Raw genomic sequence first — 21,517 nt, 5'->3', positions numbered from 1 at the left:
AACAAATGTTGGCGAGGTTGTGGAGAAAAGGGAACCCTCCTACACTGCTGGTGGGAATGTAAATTAGTGTAACCATTGTGGAAAGCAGTATGGAGGTTCCTCAAAAAGCTCAAAATAGAAATACCATTCGACCCAGGAATTCCACTTCTAGGAATTTACCCTAAGAATGCAGTAGCCCAGTTCAAAAAAGACAGATGCACCCCTATGTTTATGGCAGCACTATTTACAATAGCTAAGAAATGGAAGCAACCTAAGTGTCCATCAGTAGATGAATGGATAAAGAAGATGTGGTACATATACACAATGGAATACTATTCAGCCATAAGAAGAAAACAAATCCTACCATTTGCAACAACATGGATGGAGCTAGAGGGTATTATGCTCAGTGAAATAAGCCAGGTGGAGAAAGATAAGTACCAAATGATTTCACTCATATGTGGAGTATAAGAACAAAGAAAAACTGAAGGAACAAAACAGCAGCAGAATCACAGAGCCTAAGAATGGACTAACAGTTACCAAAGGGAAAGGGACTGGGGATGATGGGTGGGAAGGGAGGGATAAGGGCGGCAAAAAAGAATGGGGGTCTTACGATTAGCATATATAATGTGGGGGGACATAGGGAGGGTTGTGCAACACAGAGAAGACAAGTAGTGAGTCTACAGCATCTTACTACGCTGATGGACAGTGACTGTAATGGGGTTTGTGGGAGGGACTTGGTGAAGGGGGGAGTCTAGTAAACATAATGTTCTTCCTGTAATTGTAGATTAATGATAACAAAAAGAAAAAAAATGTTTAGGCGACATGGTGCCTTGTAATTTGTTTGACAAATAAATACCATTCTTTTAAAAAAATAGTCTTTAATGTTCAACCTCACTAATCATCAGAGAAATGCAAATTAAAACCACAATGAGATATCACCTCACACCCATCAGAATGGCTAATATCAAAAGGAAAGGAGGAGAAATAAGTTAGTGAGGACGTGGAGAAAAGAGAACCCTCATACACTGTTGGAGGGAATGTAAATTGGTGCAGCCAACGTGGAAAGCAGTACAGAGGTTTTGTTTTGTTTTGTTTTATTTCAAAAAACTAAAAATAGAAATACTATAGACCCAGCAATTCCATTTCTGGGAATTTACCTGAAGAAAATAAAATCACTAATTTGAAAAAATATATGCACTTTATGTTTATTATAACATTATTTACAGTAGCCAAGATATGGAAGCACCCTAAGTGTCCATCATAGATGAATGAATAAAGAATACATATATGGGATGTTACTTAGCCTTAAAAAAGAATAAAATTTTTGTAAACAACATATCTGACAAGGGGTTAACATCCAAAATATATAAAGAACTCAAACGCCTCAACACCCAAAAAGCAAATAACCTGATTAAAAAATGGGCAGAGGATATGAACAGATAATTCTCCAAAGAAGAAATTCAGATGGCCAACAGGCACATGAAAAGATGCTGCACATCACTAATTATCAGGGAAATGCAAACAAAAACCACAATGAGATATCACCTTACACCAGTTAGGATGGCCAGGATCAAAAAGACTAAGAACAACAAATGCTGGCGAGGATGTGGAGAAAGGGGAACCCTCCTACACTGCTGGTGGGAATGTAAGCTAATTCAACCATTGTGGAAAGCAATATGGAGGTTCCTCAAAAAACTAAAAATAGCAATACCATTTGACCCGGGAATTCTACTCCTAGGAATTTACCCAAAGAATGTAATTGATCAGATTCAAAAAGACATATGCACCCCTATGTTTATTGCAGCACTATTTACAATAGCTAAGATATGGAAGTAACCTAAGTTTCCATCAGTAGATGAACGGATAAAGAAGATGTGGTACATATACACAATAGAATACTATTCAGCCATAAGAAAGAAACAAATTCTGCAATTTGCAACAACATGAATGGAGCTGGAGGATATTATGCTCTGTGAAATAAGCCAGGAGGAGAAAGACAAGTACCACATGATTTCACTCATATGTGGAGTATAACAATGAAGCAAAACTGAAGGAACAAAACAGCAGCAGACTCAAGAGAGATTCCAAGAATGAACTATTGGTTACCGAAGAGGAGGGTTGTGAGAGATGGGTGGGGAGGGAGGGAGGGAGAAGGGAATTGAGGGGTATTATGTTTAGTACACATGGTGTGGGGGATCACGGGGAGACCACTGTAGCACAGAGAAGGCACATAGTGGATCTGTGGCATCTTACTACACTGATGGACAATGACTGCATTGGGATATGGGTGTGGACTTGATAATATGGGTAAATGTAGTAACCACATTGTTTTTTCATGTGAAACCTTCATAAGAGTATATCAATCATATCTTAATAAAACATTTTTTTAGAAAGCAGTGAGTAAGGGAGGAGAGGGCATGAGCAGCACTTCATTTTAGGAAGCTTATGATGGTGGCAATGTGTAAGCTGAGTCGGAGCTACAGAAGCTAGAGGCCATCAGGATGGAGGAAGTCAGGAGTAACAAAGGTTCACGTTACAATTGTGAAAGCAGATATTGCTGTGTAATGGGATTGAACTAGAAAAATGACAGTCCACCTCGATAATATGGGTGAATGCAGTAACCACACTGTTTTTCATGTGAAACCTTCATAAAAGTGTATATCAATAAAACCTTAATAAAAATAATTTTTTAAAAAGGCATATGCACCCCTATGTTTATTGCAGCACTATTTACAATAGCTAAGATACGGAAGCAACCTAAGTGTCCAGCAGTAGATGAATGGATAAAGAAGATGTGGTACATATACACAATGGAATACTATTCAGCCATAAGAAAGAAACAAATCCTACCATTTGCAACAACATGGATGAAGCTAGAGGGTATTATGCTCAGTGAAATAAGCCAGGTGGAGAAAGACAAGTATCAAATGATTTCACTCATCTGTGGAGTATAAGAACAAAGCAAAAACTGAAGGAACAAAACAGCAGCAGAATCACAGAACCCAAAAATGAACTAGCAGTTACCAAAGGGAAAGACTGGGGAGGGTGGGTGGGAAGGGAGGGATAAGGGGATTCAGGGGTATTATGTTTAGTACACATGGTGTGGCGGGGATCATGGGGAAGACAGCATAGCACAGAGAAGGCAAATAGTGACTCTGTGGCATCTTACTACCCTGATGGGCACAGACTGCAATGAGGTATGTGGGGGACACGATAACGGGTGAATGTAGTAACCACATTGTTTTTTCATGTGAAACTTTCATAAGAGTGTATATCAATAATACCTTGATAATAAATAAATTAACTAATTTAAAAAAAGAATGAAATTTTGCCATATGCAACAAACATGGATGAATTAGAGGATATTATGCTAAGTGAAATAAGTCACACAGAGAAAGGCAAATATGGTGTGATTTCACTTAATGTGGAATCTGATAACAAAACAAAATGAACAAACAAAATAGAAATAGATTCATAAACACAGAGAACAGCACAGGACTGTTGGTTACCATGGCGGTGGTGGTCAGGGGATGGATGAAATAGGTAAAAGGATAAAGAGTGCAAACTTCAAATTATAAAATAAGTCATGGGGATAGAATACAGCATAGGGAATGTAGCCAATAATATTGTAATATCTTTGCATGGTGACAGATGGTGACTACACTTATCATGGTGAGAATTTAGTATTGTCAAACCACTATGGCGTACATCTGAAACCATTGTGATATTGTATATCAACTATATTTCAAGAAAAGCTTTTTAAAAATAACCTTTAAAAATAAATAACACATTAAGTTGTTTTTTTTAAAACTAAGAAAACAAACAAACAAATAACTCTAGACACTAGAGTTATATGAAGATCTGTCTTGCAAGTCCTGCCTGGAGTGAAGGGAAGAGTCAGTGAATTCTCAAGGCCCCTGTTAGCCTTCTCCTTGGATAATAGCTTAATACACTCATCAAGGGCTTGGAAGAGGTCTGTGGTATGCCAAGGTAGCCACAAGGAAAGTCATTTAAAAAAAATCAGTTATGGAGCACTTGGGTGTCCAGTCTTGTGCTGACTTCCGTGGAGACTAGCATAAAGACTTGGCTTCTTTGCTCATTGCTGGCATCTCTTATGGGAGGTGGAGAGAGCACAGGACATACTTCCAGACTGCAAAGGTAGATGGCCATGACCCCTTTTGCACAGACTTCTTAGCCTGGAGAGTCTTTGATCTGAGTCCCTGAGCTGATGTGGAGTCAGAAGGGTGTGGAGGTCATCTTCAGAGTGGCCTGGACTGGGTCTTTTCTCCCTCAGGACGGAAGGGTGGGTGTCACTTTTTCCCTAGTAGACACAGCTGGGCTTTATCTCCCCAGCATTCCCATCCCCTCCAGAGGCCTATGTCACTCCAGACCAGCCAGTGTGGCCCTTTATCTGGGCTCTGTTTCCTCCCTGGGGACACCAGATCCCAGGCAAGAGAACTTGGCAGGCTTTCTTCATGGCGACCTTATTCCTCCTCCTTCTGGTCCTATGTGGGTGCCCCCAGGCTGCTGCAGGTAAGGAACAGGAGGTCGGGGATTCTTCAGCTATTCCAAGGTTGAGAGGGACTGCTGCTGTTTCTCCTTATGGGTGTGGGAAGGCATGTGACTCAAGAATATAGATTTACCCTAACTGACCTCACACTGCCTCTAATATAGGGGATTAACCATATTGTGACAATGAGGGTCCAGGTCATGTGCAGTTTCCTTTAGAAAATAAGAATGGATAAGTAAATGCTGCCAGGAAAGGAGAAATGAGAGGAAGCAATATGGGCATTTGCTAACTATTTCAGCCTTTTCTTTCCTGCCCTCAGATTCCCTCACTCACTGAGGGAGAGGGTAGGAAAGCCCCACCTGACTTTTTATAGCTGCCACTTGGGAAATGTGCTCACAGCCACCAGAAGGGGAGAAAGCCAAGGGTTGGAGGTTGTGTGAGGGGTTGCTGAGCTCACGGGGCTCTCCAGCCTCACACAACCCCTCCCCCACAGACAATATCCAGACCATCTATGTGGCCTTTGGGGAGACGGCGGAGCTGCCATGTCCCTCGCCACCCACCCTGCATGGGGACGAAGTCCTGTCCTGGTTCCGCAGTCCTACAGCAGGCTTCTCCACTGCTCTGGTAGCCCAAGTCCAAATGGGCAGGCTAGTCCCAGACCCTGGGAAGCTCAGAAGGGAATCCAGGCTCCGAGTGCTAGCAAACTACTCTCTGTGGCTGGAAGGCTCCAAGGAGGTCGACGCCGGGCGGTACTGGTGTGCGGTGCTGGGTCAGGACCACAAATACCAGAACTGGAGGGTGTATGATGTCTCTGTGCTCAGAGGTGAGTATAGGCATGCAGACCAGGGCCACTGGGGGCTAGTAAGCCCAGGCAAAGAAGTTAGGGGCCCCTCTTTCCCCACAGGATCCCAGTTATCTGCGAGGACTATAGATGGATCCTCCTGCTCTGTCCTCCTGTGCTCCATGGTCCCCGCCAGACGCCTGGACTCTGTGACCTGGCTAGAGGGACAGGGTCCTGTGAGGGGCCACGTACAGTCCTTCTCGGGTGATGGGGCTGCCCTGCTCTTGGTATGTCCTGGGGAGGGGCTTTCTGAGCCCAGGGGCCGTAGACCGAGAATCATCCGCTGCTTCATGCCTCAGAACAAAGGGGTCAGCTTTAGCCTGGCAGGTAAACTGAGGAGGGATATGGGAAGGCATGCTGCCTCTGGCACATCCTGCGCCTACTGGCTAGAGGAGTAGTGAATAGGAGGCAAATCTTATTAGCTAGGTTGGAGGTGCTGGTGTCTGGTGGGCAGACCATCGCCTGTGGAACAGCCTTTTTCTCACTGACTGAATCCATGACAGAGAAGGTGGTTAAGCCAGTTTTCTGGTGAACAGACCACCAGCCAAGACAGAAAAGGATTCAGTGGAATATGCCATTGTTTAGAAATAAAGTACTCTGTGATTTTTTTGGAATATCCCATAGCACAGTGGAAGGAAATAAGAATTATTGCTTGGAGAGTAGTGTTGAAGAATTCATGTACATTATCATGGTCCCTTGATATTAAAGGCAGAAGGAGATAAAATATATAATGGTTTTACAATAAAAAATCCACTATATAGAGAAAGAATGCTACTGGATGTAGAATAACCCATTGCAAGACAGGTGGGAGGAGCAAATGGCCATTATTTCAGTAAGCAGAGGCCAAATGATGGGCAGTAACAGAGTCTTATTTCCCTCTATATGGGCAGCACTTAGTATAGTACCTGGCATGCAGGCACTCAGCAAATGACTAAGGAATGGATGAGTGAAAGAATGAATACATGGAAGGCACTTCATGTTTTTTTGAAAGGATAGATTACCATGAAGGGTATAAGGAAAAATAGCAGTTATGGCTGGTGGTCTGTTCTGGAGTTTGTTGTCCATGTGTGGGCCGGGGGACACTGCCATTCTCCATTGATGCTGGCTTGTAGGCTCAGGGACAAAGGGGCAAAGTGGGGCAGTAAGGAAGCTTATGAAGTTTTCTTTTGAAAGAGCTGGCCAGACAAGAGAGGAGAGCCTCTCTTTGGGGTGCAGGGACAGACTCCTTGCTGCCTTCCTCCGTATCACTCTTGTCTTACCTTTATTGCAGCCTCCATGGATGCTTCTCCTGCCCAGTGTGCCCCTTCCATGGGCTGGGATGTGTCCTGGATCCTGATGCTGTTGCTCATAGCAGGCCTGGGAGTCACCATCCTGGTCCTCAGCATCAAGCTCTGGAGGCAGAGGATCCAAGGGGCTCAGTGCAGAGGTGAGTCCCTCCCTCCCAGGGGTAAGAAAAGAGCAAGACAGCTCCTGGCTGTGTGAGGCAGAGGCCAGGGCTCACATCTTGCCTCTGGACCCTATCTTATCTAAAGGAAGAGGGTGGGAAGGAATATAGCTCTGAGTTACCTGGTGACTTCTCTGCCACACACCATGCGGCTCCTTCTTCCAAGATGCCTCGATTCTTCAGTTCAAACCTGAAATCCAGGTCTACGAGAACATCCATTTGGCCAGGCTCAGGTGAGGAACACTAGGGGACAGAGGTTTAAATCCCAGAGGTTCCTGAGGAGGTGGAGAAGTTATCCTTCATCTGTCTTTCTACTTCGCAAAATCCACAGCCTACCTGCCCCCAAGATCAGATGATCGGTGACATTTTCTGGAAAGTGTGGCCTGCTGTCTCCTGACCATCTGGCATCTGAAGGAGTCCCCAAACCCGTGGCCAAGGGGATGGGGCTGAGAGCACCACTTCAGCCTAGCTGGTCTTCAGCCGCCAAGCTGTGGGGGTTGCTGGGAGGGGGGCGCTGAACGGAAGGAGAAGCGATGTCTGTGATGTCACCCATGAAGAGATGTGGTTTTCTGTCTTGTAGCAGCCAGTGGAGCGGTGTCCCTGAGCCCGCAGTACCCTGGGATTGAGGGGAGCCAGGGTAGCTGGTAGCGGTGCGGAGGGCTGGGGATGGGCAGAGAGGAGACAGAAGAATCCAGAGACTGGAGCACTGGTGGAGAATCAGTCACATGGGAGCCAAAGGACAAACGCGGAAACCGAAGAAGAGAGAAGGGAAGAGACTCAATCAGTCAGAGGAAGGAGAGGGCAGAGAGAGAAAAGCACGAAGTGAGAGGAGTGAGGGACAGAGAGAATGGAAAGACTCAAATTGCCTCTAAATTAAACAGACCACGCCTCCCCCCCCACCAGGTCTCGTCTGGTCTCCTCCGCGAACCGCGCACCGCTCACCGCCGCGCACCACCGCGCACCCACCCCCCGCTGTGGGGAGACCTAACGCCCTTTCATCAGACACCAGACTTCCTCAGATGGAAGGGGAGGGAGCTGAGTCAGGATGGCATGCCTGTAATCCTCCTTATCCTAGGCACTTCACTGTGACAGTGAGCAGTTTATCAGAACCCTGGCATCCTGGGAGCCCCAGGAGTCACATGTTATCTCCCCGGGCAGAGGGAGTGTCCATGGGGACGGGTTGGTGGATGCCCTGTGGGGTAGGTAATCAGGCCCTGCGCTGGCTGTAAACCATGGACAAGTTGGGTTGGCGAAGCCTGGTTGGAGGGGCGTTGATGCTCCCAGCTCATGCATTCCCATTCTCGGCAGAAATGAGCTGGACTCACAGCCACACCCTCACAAGCAGCTCCACCAGGCACCCTTTTTGTGTGGTTGCTCAAGCATGGGCTTCATTGGAGAAAAGCTTCCTCAGAAGTCTTGCCTAAAGCCTAAAGCTTCATCTAAGCTGTTGGCAAGAAGGACGCCAGTAACAGAGATGAAGAATGAGGTGAAGTTATGGTTCAGCACCCAGCCCAGCCCACCAAGCAGCTGTAGTTTGCTTTTAGAGACTGCACACACACACACACACACACACACACACACACACAGCAGTGTTACCAGACACTCAGCACTTTTATTGAATTTTCTCTTCATACTTCCCCAACAATCTCCTTCCTGAGTTCTGACCTATCAAAGTAATCTTAACTAGCAAGACTCTCCTTCCCACCACACCTGGTACCCCTTCAATCCCCTGGTCTGGTACCCACAGCTTCACCAAAACTCTTGCCTGCCACAGACCCGGATCTGAGAGAGGACATCAGCAACAGGCATCTCGAAGACAACAAAAGACATGGAACAGGTGTTCTTCCTGAGGCTGGGCTCTGAGCAGGTGCCTGGGTGGGGGCTGGCGCAATGCCCATAGGAATCAGGCATTCAGAGGGCTCTGTGAAGGCCAGAGATCTGGGTCTTTCTACAAAATCAGGTTCTTGGACATATTTCAGAAGGGTCTGTGCAGGTGTTTCCAGGGCCATGGTGGTGGTGGAGGAGGAGTCCTGGGTTGAAGGCTGCAGATCACTTGAGACTAGTGCTGGAGGTGGCATTCCCAGGTGAAGCTGGCCACCAGGAGGAGCAAGGTGGTCAGGAGGGGGCTGGGGAGCTCCCGCAGTGTGGGGGCTGCATTGCACAGGTCCTGCTCGCAGCAGTGGTGCCAAAGAGTATAGGAGTGTGCCCAGTAGGTGGCGTGGCCCAGCAGAGGGCACTGGGCCCTTGGGAGGCAGCATTTGCCCTTGATGATCTCACTCCATTCTGTGGGACAAAATGGGTGCTGAGGCAGGGGCAGGAAGGAGGCAAGGGCCATGGGCAGCAGGAAACGTAGATGGATGCAAGTGGGGAACACCCTGGAGAAGGGCCACTAGGCCAGAGTCCTAACCTGAGGTGCCAATACTGATGCCACAAGCTTCATCATCCTGACAGTCTGTGAGAACAGGGTAGCAGGGTTTGGCGAAGCTGCAGGTGTAGCAGCGGAGCTTTCCCTGGGCAGGGGAAGTGGTGAGACCTGTGGGGTCTGAGATCAGGGTAGGGACAAGAGATAAAGAGGCCAGGGGAGAGGCCAGACTCAGATCAAGGACAGGGGCCCACAGAGAGGTGACGCACAAAATGGGGAGAGGGAAGTAGCGAAGTGGATGGAGTGGGACAGACAGAAGTAGACAAAGGGATGGAGAACGGAGGGGAGATGATGCAGGAAAAGAAAAAGACACAGAGGCAAGAGGGATGAAGGGATTGTGAGAGATGCACAGACAGGAACAGAAGCCAAGAGAATCAGGGGTGAACATAGGGAATGACATGAAGTGGAGGTGTGTGCAGCAGTGAAGAAGTTAAACAGGTAGTGCTGGAGACACATGAGAAACAATTGACATTGACCAGGGACCCAGCAAAGAAGCAAGAGGTGAGATAAGGGACAGACAGGGGAGATGGAGGACAAGGCCATGCCAAAGATGCCACAAGGAAGAGACAGTTATTCTCAAATGCCTTTTTTTTATTCCACCTTATCAGCCTGGCATGAGGCCATCCCAGTAACTCTTGTTTCTAAAGCCCCTGCAAGCCTCTCTCAGCTTCCTCCCCCGACCTCTCAGTCTTCTCCACAATCCCTGGCCCCAGCCCCCTCCCCTAAGGATTCCCAAGCCACCCTTACCCAGTGCCCCATAGAGGAATAGGATGCAGAGGAAGAAGCTGAAGGTGCTCAGGAGTCTGGAAGAATATAATCAGAGCACCGAGATCCAAGAGTTGGAGAGTTGGAGCATATGAGCAACACTGGGAGGGACCATGACCCCACATCTCACATCCTCCCTGCCCCCTCCTTGAGTCTGCTTTTGCCTTGAGGGACTCCCTATTCTCTCAGTGTGTGTCTTAACTCTTAGCTGTGTCTACCGCTGCTGAGTTGTGTCTGTCACTTTCCCTCCTACTCCTCTCCCTCCCTCCCCATCTCAAGCTGTTCTCTGCTCTCCACTGCCTCCCTGTCTTAGTTTTCTCTGTCTTTTCCCCCTCTGTGTATTTAAGCCTCTCAGGTTTATCCTCCTAAACAGCTCTGGCCCAGATCAGTTTGACTGCAGTTGGAGTGTGGAATTAGCAATACTTCCTCCCACCCACCCACACACACGCGCACACACACACACACACACACAGCCCAGATGCAAGGACCCCACCCAGTTTCAGATCCCTTTGATTCCCCCAAGCCTCAACATTCCTACCCCATAATTATCAATTATCCCTCCCAGTTTTACTACCTTCCATGAAAAATTAATCATGGGTGGGGCCAGTAGGATGGATGTGTTCCACTGGAGGGAGAGGGGGTAGGGGGCCAGAAATATTAGCAAGGGATGCAGGGGAAGATTTCAGGGGGCAGTGGTAGAGTCTGTAAGACTGGGCTTTAACAGATTGGGGAGAACAATCATATAGGGGTATCAAGGCAGGAATATACCAGGAGGAGTGAGACTGGGGGTAGAGGAGACACAAATATCCACGGAGCAGCAGTGCTCCAAAACTTTTGTATCTCAGGACTTCTTTACAGTCTTAAAAATTACTGAAGACCCCGAAAAACTTTTCTTTGGGTTATATTATATCTGTAACTATATATAGTTATATTTATATTTACTATATTAGAAATTAAAAAGAACATTTTAAATAGACTCATTTAAAAAATAAAATCGAAAAATAATAAACCTATTACATGTTAACAAAATGTACTTTTGTGAAAAATGACTTCTTTCCCAAACATACAGTGAGAATTGCTTTACACTTTGGGGAATCTAATGTCAGGCTTAATAGAAGATGGCTAGGTTTTCATGTCTGCTTCTGCATTCAGTGTGTTAGGATATGTTGTTTTAATTGAAGTATATGAAGAAATTTCCACCTCACACAGATATGTGGTTGGAAAAGGAAAACAGCTGAGGACTTTCTGAATGGGTCTTAGGGAACTCCTGGAGTCCTGGGGCCACAGTGTTAGAAATGCTACTGAGGATTAAGGAGTCTGGGGACTCCAGAGGATGCTAAGAGCTCTTTCTCCCATGGGGCCCCTCCCTGTCCCCACTGGGGCCTCTGGGGCCTGCTGGGGGAGATTCTTTCCTCACTTTTTATTGCCCTATAAAGCCCAGGACAAGGGGGATATAAGGCTGGCAGCCCAGGGCCAGGGAGGGGGGTGGGTGGGAGGGAGAGCTGCTACTGACACAGGCAGACACCATGAACCCCCTCCTCATCATCGGGATCCTGCTCGGGCCCCTGCTTGGAGCTGCCTTGGGTAAGGGCACTGCCCAGACACCTTCTGCTGGCCAGCTCCTCTGTGAGCCCAGGTCCAGCGGCGTCTTCTCTCCTGCCAGGAAACCGTATGGGGTGCTATGACTGCGGGGGAGGCCCCAGCAGCCCCTGCAAAGAGACTGTGACCACCTGTGGTGAGGGCAAGCACTGTGGCTTCCTGGAGCACAAACCCCAGCCAGGCCTGGGACAGAGCAAGCTGTCTGAAAAATGTGAGTCCTCAGTTTCTCCTTCTTCCCTCATCCCTTCTCTGCCTCCAGCCTCTACTTTAATCTTTCTGGCTTCCAGAACCCTTCAGGCTCCATCTGGCTCTGGGCAGATGGTGCTTCTGTCAGAGTAGAGCTGTCTGTAGCCCCCTCTGTTTCCTGGAGCTGAGCCCCTCTCGTGAGCTGTCCCATGTGCTCCCATGTGCTCCTCTTCTTTCCAGAATCTCAGGCCCATTCACTCACAAACAGCTGAAAAAGCTCTGTCCCTTGAAGGCAGGGACCAAAATTTTAAACCAAACTTTAACTGGCAGGCATCAGCTAAAGACCAGAGAGGTATGTGTGTGTTTTAATTTTTTAAGTTTTAATTTTGAAATAGTTTTAGATTGATAGAAATGTTGTAAAAGTAGTACAGAAAGTTCTTATATATCCTTCACCCAGCTGTCTTTAATGTTAATACCCTATATAATCATAGGACCATTATCAAAATCATCAAATAATGCTGGTACAGTACTACTAACTAACCTACAGAACTTACTCAGTGTAGCCAGTTGTTCACTATGTCCTTTCTCTGGTTCAGGACACAAACCAGGATTCCACATTACATTTAGCTCTCATATCTTCTTAGTCACCCTTGATCTGTGCTGGTTTTGAATTTTTGTCTTCCGTGACCTTGACACTTTTGAAGAGTCCTGCTAAGTTACTTTGTAAAATGTCCCTTAATTTGGACTTACCTATGTTTTCTCATGATTAGATGGAATTCATGAGTCTAGGGCAGGAATACCACAGACATAATGACGGTCCTTTTCAGTTTCTCATGCTGGCGTTCACAGTGTCAATGTGACAGCTTTGACCACTTGATTTCTGGGAGGTGTTTTTTTTTTGGTATCATTTATCTACAATTACATGAGGAACATTATGTTTACTAGACTCCCCCCTTCACCAAGTCCCCCCCATATACACCATTAGTCACTGTCCATCAGCGTAGTGAGATGCTCTAAAATCACTACTTGTCTTCTCTGTGTTGCACAGCCCTCCCCGTGCCACCCCCACATTATACATGCTAATCGTAAGGCCCCTTTCTTCTCCCCCCTGCTTCTCCCTCCCTTTCCACCCATCCTCCCCAGTCCCTTTCCCTTTGGTAACTGTTAGTTCATCCTTGGGTTCTGTGATTCTGCTGCTATTTTGTTTGGGAGGTGTGTTTTGAGGGGGCAGAGAATCCCTTTGGACTCCTTGAAATCAGACCTGCTCTGTCCCAGAAAGCAAGCCTCCAGCCAGGAGTCCAACACTCCAGTCTCATTCTCTCTCTCAGCCTCAGTGACCTTCACTCGTCACCACCCAGCCTGCGTGGCAGCCCATCATTGCAATCAAGTGGAAACAGAGTTGGTGGGAGACATGACTTACACAAACCATAGGGACTGCTGTGTCGGAGACCTGTGCAACGGCGCAGTGGCGAGCACTGCAGCCCCAGCATGCATCCTGGCTGCTGCCTTCACTGCCTTGGCCTCGCTCCTGCCTGCACTGTGGAGAGGGCAGTTGGAGTAGGGGAAAGGGAGGGAGCAAGGGAATGGAGATGAGGTGAGAAGATAAACACTCCTCCATGATCCATTAAAATCTATCAACCACTCTAGAGCTGACTGGAAAATCCCATCTTTTGTTGATGGGAATGTTGAGGGAGGAGTATGGGGATATCTAGGCTCTACTTTGAGGATTACCAGGTGACAGTGCACTTAGTTACAGTGGTGTACTCCTTAACAGACTGAACCCTAAAGGACAATGGATAATCTGCCCTAAGTGACTCCCAGATCCTGTTCCTTAGCAATAGGGATCACTGAAGGGAGCAGGCTCTGGGCTGAGTGGGGGTCACCAGGAATCAATGAATGTGGTTGTCTGGGTTTATTCCACTTTCCCCCATTTGCACCTTGGCTCCTAATACCACTAATTTTGAATTGAGAAAGGGAACGTAATAAGCACTGTGATAGGTTGCTTGGTACCCCACTTAGTAACCAGGCCAAGTAAGACCTCTGACTCTAACCTAAGGGACTGAGTCTGGAAAGAAGGTCCAAGTCCCACCCCCATGCAACTCTCTACCCTTTTTGGGGTGCCCTCAAGCCAGGCTGCACCTCCTTCTTGGTGGTACAACAGAAACGTGGCCTAAATTTGGGATAAAGATTGTTTCTACAAACACTGGGACCTGTGTATCACCCCCAGACACCAGAAGGGAGGATGATGGCCTGAAAAACCTGTTTCTCCATTTGCCCCAGCCCAGCCTCCCCTAGAAATTCCCTGAAGGATTCTTGGGTGAGGGCAGAAACTGAGTGTTATTTCCTGGGAGGGGACCTTGAATAATAGGTCTTCTGACAATAAACACACCAATTATCAGACACAAACATTTATTAATCAACCTGGGAAGAGGTGAGCATGGGGATGGGGTATATGTGGGAGCCAGGGTTTGGGGAATCAGCCTCATACGGTGAGGTCCTCAGGTCCTTCCTAGGAGCCTTCATTGGGGACAGGACAGAAGCTTCATTTCAGGCTCAGATCCCAAATCCTCCCCAAGTAGGGCACGGTTGAGGGCAAATAGCCCTTCTAGAGGCCAGTGGAAGATCTGGTGTGGTCTATAGGGAAGTGGGAAGGACTCAGGAAAAGCAGAGTGGGGAGACAACTGTCCCATTAAAGACAGGTGAAGGGTCTGGAGAAATGCTTTTCCGCGAAAAGGGAGGTAGGGGGAGACCGCTGTGGGAAGCCAGGTGATATGGGAACACAGGGAGAGGCTCAGGCTACAGCAGCTTGGAGGAGGGACAGCCACCAAGCAAGTCTCAGTGCAGCAGCCAGAGGCCAAAGCCAGCCAAGGAGGTGAGGAGGACAAGAGACAGAGCCGGGGTGGACCAAGGGGCCGGGCTGTTGCAGCTGTCCTAGTTACAGCAAGTGGTGTTGTAGGTCAGGCCCAGCTTTCTGCTCATTTGGTTGATGGCCTCTCAACAGGGCTCTTCCTATGTGCCACAACGAAGATTGGAGAAAACCCACATCTTAGCTGGGGGTAGGAGTGGGCAGTGGGTTTAGCTGGGATGGGCACCTGACATGCATGTGTCTACCTCCTACCCAACTCTGTCCCTGGCCCTCCCCGTCTTTATCTCTTCTCAGTCTAACTGACTGCCCCACACCTCCTTCCCCATCCCTGCACCCAGACCTGGTCCTATCCCTTGCTGGCTGTGAGGACTTGAACCTGTTATTGTCTCTTTCTGAGGCAGTTTCCTCAGCATCATAACAGCACCAAATCATAGGGTTTTATGAACATTAATTGAAACGATCCATGTTAAGTCGTAGAATGGCACCTGACACAGAATCCTGTGCCAAATGTTACCATTGCTGAAATTTTCTGTTCCATCTCAGTCTCAGCCTTAGTCTGGCCTCAACCCCAACTATAGTCTCCCACCGGCCGTCTCTCTCCATGGAAGGAGGGGCTGTTACCGAGGTACACATTTGTTGTCAGGCATTGTTGTCCTGGTTCCAGGAGGCAGGAGACTGCCCGTCCACACAGGGACCTTGTAGCAGGAGTGACAGCGAATGCCAGCTGGGAAGAAGACACAAGTCAGGCTGAGGTGTTGGGGTGTGTGACTCACCTGCAGGGGAGTCAGGCTGTGGGGTAGGGTGGAGAAGAGCCAGTCAGTAAGTATTCCTACATGTTTGGTCTGGTAGGGACAGAGCAGGTGAGCAGTGCAGAAAAAGTGGAAGTGGGTGAAGGTAGAATTGTTCCTTTGGAAAGAGCCACACCCGAAATGACTTCTTCACCCCACCCTACTAGGAGGTGAGTCAGAAGAGGCAGAGATACCAACAAACATATATGGCTGGGGATAGATGGAATGTGAGAATACCGTGGGGGAAAGAATGTAGAAGGCAGGGGAGAAAATGAAAGAATTCAGAAGACATCACAGATGGAGACTTGAAATAGGAAGAAATATTAGAAATAGAAATCATGGAAGTTATAACACTTGCAGAAATGGCTTGGAACTTGAAGCTGGCATGAATACCACCTTTAGCAATTTACTCTCACCTCCTAGGACTGCCAAGAACATGGGAAAAGGAACTAGACCTGAACAGGATCCACTCACCCCAGCAGAAAAGAATCTCTGACAAAATATCTGGGAGACAGATCATCAGATTCCACCTGAGCACCTTACCAAATGGAGAGGGTGGGTGCAGAAGGCAGCACCCTCAAACATCCTGCCTCAGCTATTCAAGGTTTGGGCATAGAGGTTTGGTGAAAGAGGGGGTTGATACAAGAGTGAAGGAGCCTGGTGACTGCACCTCAGAGTGCAGTCTGCACCTGGGAGTGAGCAGCTCTGGCAGTCCCTTCCTAGAAGGCTAGGAAATCTTCCTGGTTCCTGGGGAGGTTCTGAGAGGTCACTGGGACCCTCCAGAAAGCTTGTGTCCCTGGGGGTATGTGCCCCAGGCAGGAGTAGGGAGGCACTGGAAAGGCCACTGCTTTAGGGACTGAGCACAAAGTCCCTGATGGAATACATGGAGAGGGTGGGGTGCAAAAGAAGCCCCAGGCTTGATGCCCAGTTTCTGGAAGGACCCTGCTGAGTGCAGGTGGTGAGAGGAGAAAGCAGGTAAGCTGGATCCCAGAGAGTTTTTACTGGAGTGGGGTTGGCAGGAGAACTGGATGTCAGAATTGGCAAGAAGGGGGCACCTTAGAGTGGGGAACAGGCGACCTGGAGCCTGGCAGGTTAGAAGTGTGGGTCTTGGAGGTGGAGAGGAGTCTGAAGGATGGAGATGTGGGTCCTTGAGAAATGGAGCAAGGACCTTGTCACAAGGAGACCTGGTTCTGGAGGCACAGGAGAGCCACTTAGGGAAGGGTGAGAGGTGGGGTGGGGGTGGGATCCTGTGTGGTAGGTAGTGTATGGCAGTGGCTGGGTCAGGGTATAAGTCCTGACTGGGTGAACTAGGTCCTTGGGGCCCCTAGGAGCTCACCTGTGACCCAGCAAAGCAGAGAAGACAGGGTTGAGCAGCAGAAGGCCTTTCATTGTGATGGTCCTGAAAATGGTAGCAAGTGCAGCAGCTGACAGAGTAAGTTTTCAGGGATCCAGCTCTGGGAATTGAGTGGCCTTTTTGGAATTTGTAATCCCAATGGTCCCTCCCTTCCCTGCCTCTGGTGGCCCCACCTTCCCTGTTTACACACAGCAGATACAGGAAAACAGCAGTGGTGGTGAGGGGCTAAGCAGGACTAGGTAGGGGAGTAGGGATGGGAAAGAGGTGAGGTTCACTAGTGGCCAACTCCATTTTGGTTCTTGGTTTCAAGCCAAGACACCCTTCCTGCCCCGCACTGGCAGCCCTGCCTGTCCAGTCCTCTGAAGAAGCATCACCAAAGGGCCCTGTGATGGTACACTGGCTGTGGTGGTAGCGTCTGCCAGTTGCTGGGAAATGGCAATGGGATCTGGCCCAACCTGATTGCCAAATTTGGGTCCCCGGAGATATTGATAGGTGTCCGTGGGCAGAAATTGAGAATTGAAGGGGCCAGATTAATCCGGTTCAATCCCCACTTGGTCTTCCCAAACTCTGCTCAGCCACAGGTTGAATAAGTAGGGCTTGTGATGTCACCAAGGGCTTCTTTGATGTCATAGTTGCAGAGGCATGAGCTGGAGCTGCCTCCTAAGGAGGGGCTGCTTCAGGGCCCCTACAGGTTCTTGCAGCCTTGCCCTGGCCTCACTTGGGCTTGGCCTGACCTGGTTTCCTCTGCTCCAGTTAAGTTCATTGAAGTCCTAGGTGTGGGGCTTATGCACCTGCTCCCAAATGCCACCCCAATCAAAACCTGCCGGTTTGGGTGGGGCACAGCAGGCCAGAGGACAGCGTGGGCACAGACAGGTGAAGCAGAAGCTAAAATAAGAGTAGAAATAGAAATAACAATGGCAAACACTTAAATAGTGTTCCTATGTGTCAGCTATTGTTCTAGATGGTTTATGTATATTACATTTTTTAGTTTTCACAATACTGTAGGAGGGAGGTACTTTTATCCCCATTCTCATGGAGGAGCAAACAGGCCCAGAGAAGTAAGAGACCTGCTCACATTTTGCAGCTAGTAGATGGCAAAGTCAGAATTTGAGCTTAGCCATCCAGTATCCAGAATTCCTGATGGTCACTGCCACACTGCAGGAGTCCCAGTATGTGAAAATGCTTTTGTGACCCTCCCCACGACCAATTTCAAGTGAGCGTTGTTCAGGGCTGTGAGGGATCCGAGTAGCCGGTGGCCCCACCCCCGCCCCTTATCGGAGCCCCCAGACCCGCAGTCAGCCCACCACATACCCACTCCAGTTTCCCTCCGGTCTCCTCTGCTGACTCACTCGCCTTCTCTCCCGACACATCCCAGCCATGATCCTGGTTCTGCAGCTCCTACCGCTGCTGCTGTGGAGGGCCCAGGCGAACCCCGGGGGTAAGCTGTCCCTGGGAACGTCGGGATGGACGAGGAAAAGGCTGGGGCGGGGCAGGGGACGACTGGGGGCGTGGGTTGTGTATGAGAAGATCCTGGATGGTGGGAGAGCAGAGAGGAGAGAGGCAGAGGAGACGGGAATGCGAGTGTCGAGTGTCGAGCGTCGTCTCACCCTGCGTACTTGCCCTAACCACTGTCCTCCAACTCCCCGCCTCCCCTAGCTTCACTGGACGGCAGCCCCGGGGACCGGGTGAATCTCTCCTGTGCAGGGGTCTCGCATCCCATCCGCTGGGCCTGGGCGCCTAGCTTCCCGGCCTGCAAGGGCCTGTCCAAAGGACGCCGCCCAATCCTGTGGGCCTCATCAAGCGGGACCCCCACGGTGCCTCCAGTCCAGCCCTTTGCTGCACGCCTGCGCGCCCTGGACCCTGGCATCCGGCGGCTGGAGCTGCTCCTGAGCGCGGGGGACTCAGGCACCTTTTTCTGCAGAGGCCGCCACGAAGATGAGAGCCGTACGGTTCTTCACGTGCTAGGGGACCGGGCCGATTGCAGGGCTCCGGGGCCTATTCACGGTAGGTTGAGGTCTTTGCATATAGGGGGGCTTAACTAGGACATACACCCCTGAGAGGGGGCGGGGACCTTGGCTCGGGGTTCCTGAGCCTAAGAGCTAGTTCTCTGTCCTCGAACCCCTGATCTCGGCATCCACCACCCTTCCTCCACCGCTCCCCCCAGGGTCTGTGTATTACCAGCTGCTGATCCTGCTGCTGGTCGCCGGTCTAGCGCTGGCACTAGCAGCGTTGGGCGTGGTCTGGTGGATGCGCAGGTGAGCACGAGGGGCGGGGCCTGGTTTAATGGATCGAGACCCGAGGGGGAGGCGCGGGATCAGAAGTTTCGCAGACAAAAGCTAGATCTGGGGCGGTGGGGTTTGCTTTAGAGAAGAATGGGAAAGTTAGGGGCGAGGCCGCAGTCTGGCGGGTGGAGCCCTGGCTAGGGAAGCGAAGCTAGAGCGCAGAGGAACAGAGTGTGAGCGGGAGCCTAATTCGTTTTGAAGGGGCAGAAGTTGCAAGTTGCTAGGTTATTGTTGGCGCGGCCTGGGGGCCAGGAGAACAAGAGAAAAGACTGGTGGCTCTCAAAGACTCTTCTACATTCCTTACAGGCGATCATCCCCGCACCCGCTTCCACCACTCCCCAGATTTGGTGAGACTAATTCCACCCCATTGTCCTTCCACCAGAACATTCCCCATCCCTCAATTTCTGGGTCTGAGCCCTTGCTGGGAGCAGACAAGTTGGTCACCTTTTCTCAGTCCTTCAGCTCTGTCCCCCACCACATAGCTCCACTCGTGAAAGCGGAGCCCCAGGGCCCAGTAAAGGAGGAGGAGCCTAAGACTGCAGGGGACCTGGACCAGGAACCTGTAAGGGCCTGGGGATGGGAAGGGGGCTGGCTAGAATCCCTGAGGAAAGTGAACCCAGACAGACCTGGATCCCCAAGGAGTCAGACTTCTGAGACCCTTTTACCTTCTTCCCCACTTTTCAGAGCCTGCTCTACGCAGATCTGGATCATATGGCCCTCAGAAGGCCCTGCCGCTTGACCCCAGTGGTCCCTGCTGATGCTTCCACCATCTATGCAGTTGTAGTTTGAAGGGAAGCCCTTACTCTATACCTAACAAACTGGGGATTCCCAGCTCTCCAAATAACCCCTCCCCTTCTTGGCCCCTACCTGGGAAAGGAAGGCACCACAGGATAGAAATGAGCATTGGATTGGGAGTTAGGAGACCTAGGTTCCAGGCAACTTCTGCTGCTGATCTTGCTTCTTCAGTTACCCCATCTTTCATATAACTTCCATTCTCCTCTCCTATCAGTGTTCTCTCTAAATCTGATCAAGCCCAGTCTCCCCATCTTAAGCCATTGACAACTCCTAGATTGTCACCCTAACTCTTCCCTTCCCTCACCATCAAGCTCTTTGAACCAGGGGCCTACAACCTGTCTCTTCCACTTTCTTCTCCATCACTCCACTCTCACTGCTCATCTGCTCTCCATGAGGTTGACAGTGATGTCCTAATGGCCACACCCAGTAGATTTTTTTAGTATTCATCTGGCTTGGGTTTAGATTACTTCTTTCTTTAAACTCTGTTTTTCTTTAATGCTGGTGTCTTCCTTCTGGACTCCTGTTTTTTGCTCCCTAACCCCATGGTATTCCCCACCATTCTAGGTTTGTCCCTTTCTTTATCTGCCTTCCTGTTCTCAGAAGCTGTCATCCACAGCCAGTCCTCAGCCCTCACCAGAACTCTCTCCAGCTCAGATCTCAGGTATAGGATTTCCAAACCATCCTTTGTACATCCTTGCCTGGGTAGCCCTAGGTGTTTTGCACACAGCCTATCCCAAACCCAAATGATTGTCATCTGCTAAGGCACTCACTTAATCTTCCTCTGCATTCTCTCTTGATCAACCCAGTTGCCCAAACCAGAAACTGGGAGGCATGCAGACCTTCTTCCTCACACTCCCATATAGTGAACCAAGTCCTATCTTTCTATTTTAATATCACTGTCAAATCTACACCCTTCCTCATGTCCAGTGCTGCCATCTTAATGTAAATTTCCTTATTTCCTCCCTGGATTACCCATACCCCACCTCATTCTCCTGCCCTTTTCCTCCTCCCTGAAGCCAGACAGAGCCTCCCCAAACACTAACCAGGCTAAGAGCCTGTAACTCCAGAAATGCAGTATTTCTTTCCTTAACCTTCAGCTCTGGGCTGATAGGCCTTGGCTTTGAGTACCAGGTGCCACAGCATTCTGCCTATTCTCCAGGCTTATCTCTGTTACTTTACATGTACACAACATGCCAGGCCCCAAATATGCCTTTGCCCCATGCAACTCCTTCTTTCTGGCTTAACCTTTTCCCTCCCCGGCATTACCTTCTTGGCTAATCCTATTTTTCCTCAGGATTCAGTTCAAGTGCAGCCTTTTCTGGGAAGTCATTCCTGACCCTCTTTGCCCACTCCTGCATACATTCTGATACCCTAGGGAGTCCCTATATTTCTCTCATAGCAACAGTCTCCTGTGAATTGTTCTATCATAGCAGTGTATGTCAATATGTAAGAAATTTATATGTACTTTGAATTCCCTGATATCAGGAGACTGACCTTTTTTTTTATTACTGCTAAGCTTCAGTAAATGAGTGAATGAAAATGAATGTCCCTGGAAAGCATCATTTCTTCCTAAGTGTGGGCTAGTAATCTGCCAGTCTCTGAATCACCTGACATTTAGTGATCCACCATACTCACTCTTCTCTGCCCTATACATGCCCTCCACAATAGAAATTCCATCCTGTTCAT

General features: G+C 49.1%; 5 protein-coding genes across 11 annotated transcripts; 3 read left to right on the top strand and 2 right to left on the bottom strand.

The window, feature by feature from the left end:
• Positions 1–3,821: 3,821 nt before the first annotated feature.
• Positions 3,822–7,731, top strand: LY6G6F (lymphocyte antigen 6 family member G6F). 2 transcript variants are annotated; one of them, XM_017661454.3, is made up of 6 exons: positions 3,823–4,512; positions 4,983–5,312; positions 5,394–5,657; positions 6,601–6,756; positions 6,941–7,007; positions 7,106–7,731. In XM_017661454.3, the coding sequence occupies exons 1-6, from the start codon at positions 4,455–4,457 to the stop codon at positions 7,128–7,130; spliced, it is 900 nt and encodes a 299-aa protein (XP_017516943.1). In that variant the 5' UTR covers positions 3,823–4,454; the 3' UTR covers positions 7,131–7,731. The 2 variants fall into 2 exon arrangements, with proteins under 2 accessions (XP_036861076.1, XP_017516943.1); XM_037005181.2 differs by lacking the exon at positions 5,394–5,657 and having other exon boundaries at positions 3,822–4,512.
• A 1,078-nt stretch (positions 7,732–8,809) lies between these two features.
• LOC118969956 (lymphocyte antigen 6G6e-like) lies at positions 8,810–10,504 on the bottom strand. Its single transcript, XM_037005139.2, has 4 exons — positions 10,500–10,504; positions 9,944–9,999; positions 9,182–9,307; positions 8,810–9,057 (listed from the first exon to the last, which is right to left on the bottom strand). Exons 1-4 carry the CDS (start codon positions 10,502–10,504, stop codon positions 8,834–8,836), a joined length of 411 nt encoding a protein of 136 aa, XP_036861034.1. The 3' UTR covers positions 8,810–8,833.
• A 954-nt stretch (positions 10,505–11,458) lies between these two features.
• On the top strand, positions 11,459–13,392 carry LY6G6D (lymphocyte antigen 6 family member G6D). The gene is made up of 3 exons (XM_073225223.1): positions 11,459–11,545; positions 11,625–11,771; positions 13,075–13,392. The coding sequence occupies exons 1-3, from the start codon at positions 11,488–11,490 to the stop codon at positions 13,305–13,307; spliced, it is 438 nt and encodes a 145-aa protein (XP_073081324.1). The 5' UTR covers positions 11,459–11,487; the 3' UTR covers positions 13,308–13,392.
• A 752-nt stretch (positions 13,393–14,144) lies between these two features.
• Positions 14,145–17,384, bottom strand: LY6G6C (lymphocyte antigen 6 family member G6C). Its single transcript, XM_073224306.1, is given in 5 exon segments — positions 14,145–14,796; positions 15,234–15,301; positions 15,303–15,336; positions 16,737–16,782; positions 17,364–17,384. Coding segments are annotated over 5 exon segments (384 nt in total). The 3' UTR covers positions 14,145–14,581.
• MPIG6B (megakaryocyte and platelet inhibitory receptor G6b) lies at positions 15,649–21,375 on the top strand. 6 transcript variants are annotated; one of them, XM_017661468.3, is made up of 7 exons: positions 17,494–17,627; positions 18,130–18,192; positions 18,411–18,758; positions 18,919–19,009; positions 19,343–19,383; positions 19,519–19,598; positions 19,721–21,375. In XM_017661468.3, the coding sequence occupies exons 1-7, from the start codon at positions 17,540–17,542 to the stop codon at positions 19,823–19,825; spliced, it is 816 nt and encodes a 271-aa protein (XP_017516957.3). In that variant the 5' UTR covers positions 17,494–17,539; the 3' UTR covers positions 19,826–21,375. The 6 variants fall into 6 exon arrangements, with proteins under 6 accessions (XP_017516954.2, XP_017516957.3, XP_017516958.3 ...); XM_017661469.3 differs by lacking the exon at positions 19,519–19,598; XM_017661467.3 differs by having other exon boundaries at positions 19,519–21,375.
• The last annotated feature ends 142 nt before the right edge of the window (positions 21,376–21,517 follow it).

The sequence above is a fragment of the Manis javanica genome, chromosome 16 (assembly GCF_040802235.1).
Source record: "Manis javanica isolate MJ-LG chromosome 16, MJ_LKY, whole genome shotgun sequence".
Classification (NCBI taxonomy): Eukaryota; Metazoa; Chordata; class Mammalia; order Pholidota; family Manidae; genus Manis; species Manis javanica.
The sequence above is the reverse complement of the archived record's forward strand: the minus strand, read 5'-3'. Positions and strand labels throughout refer to the sequence as shown.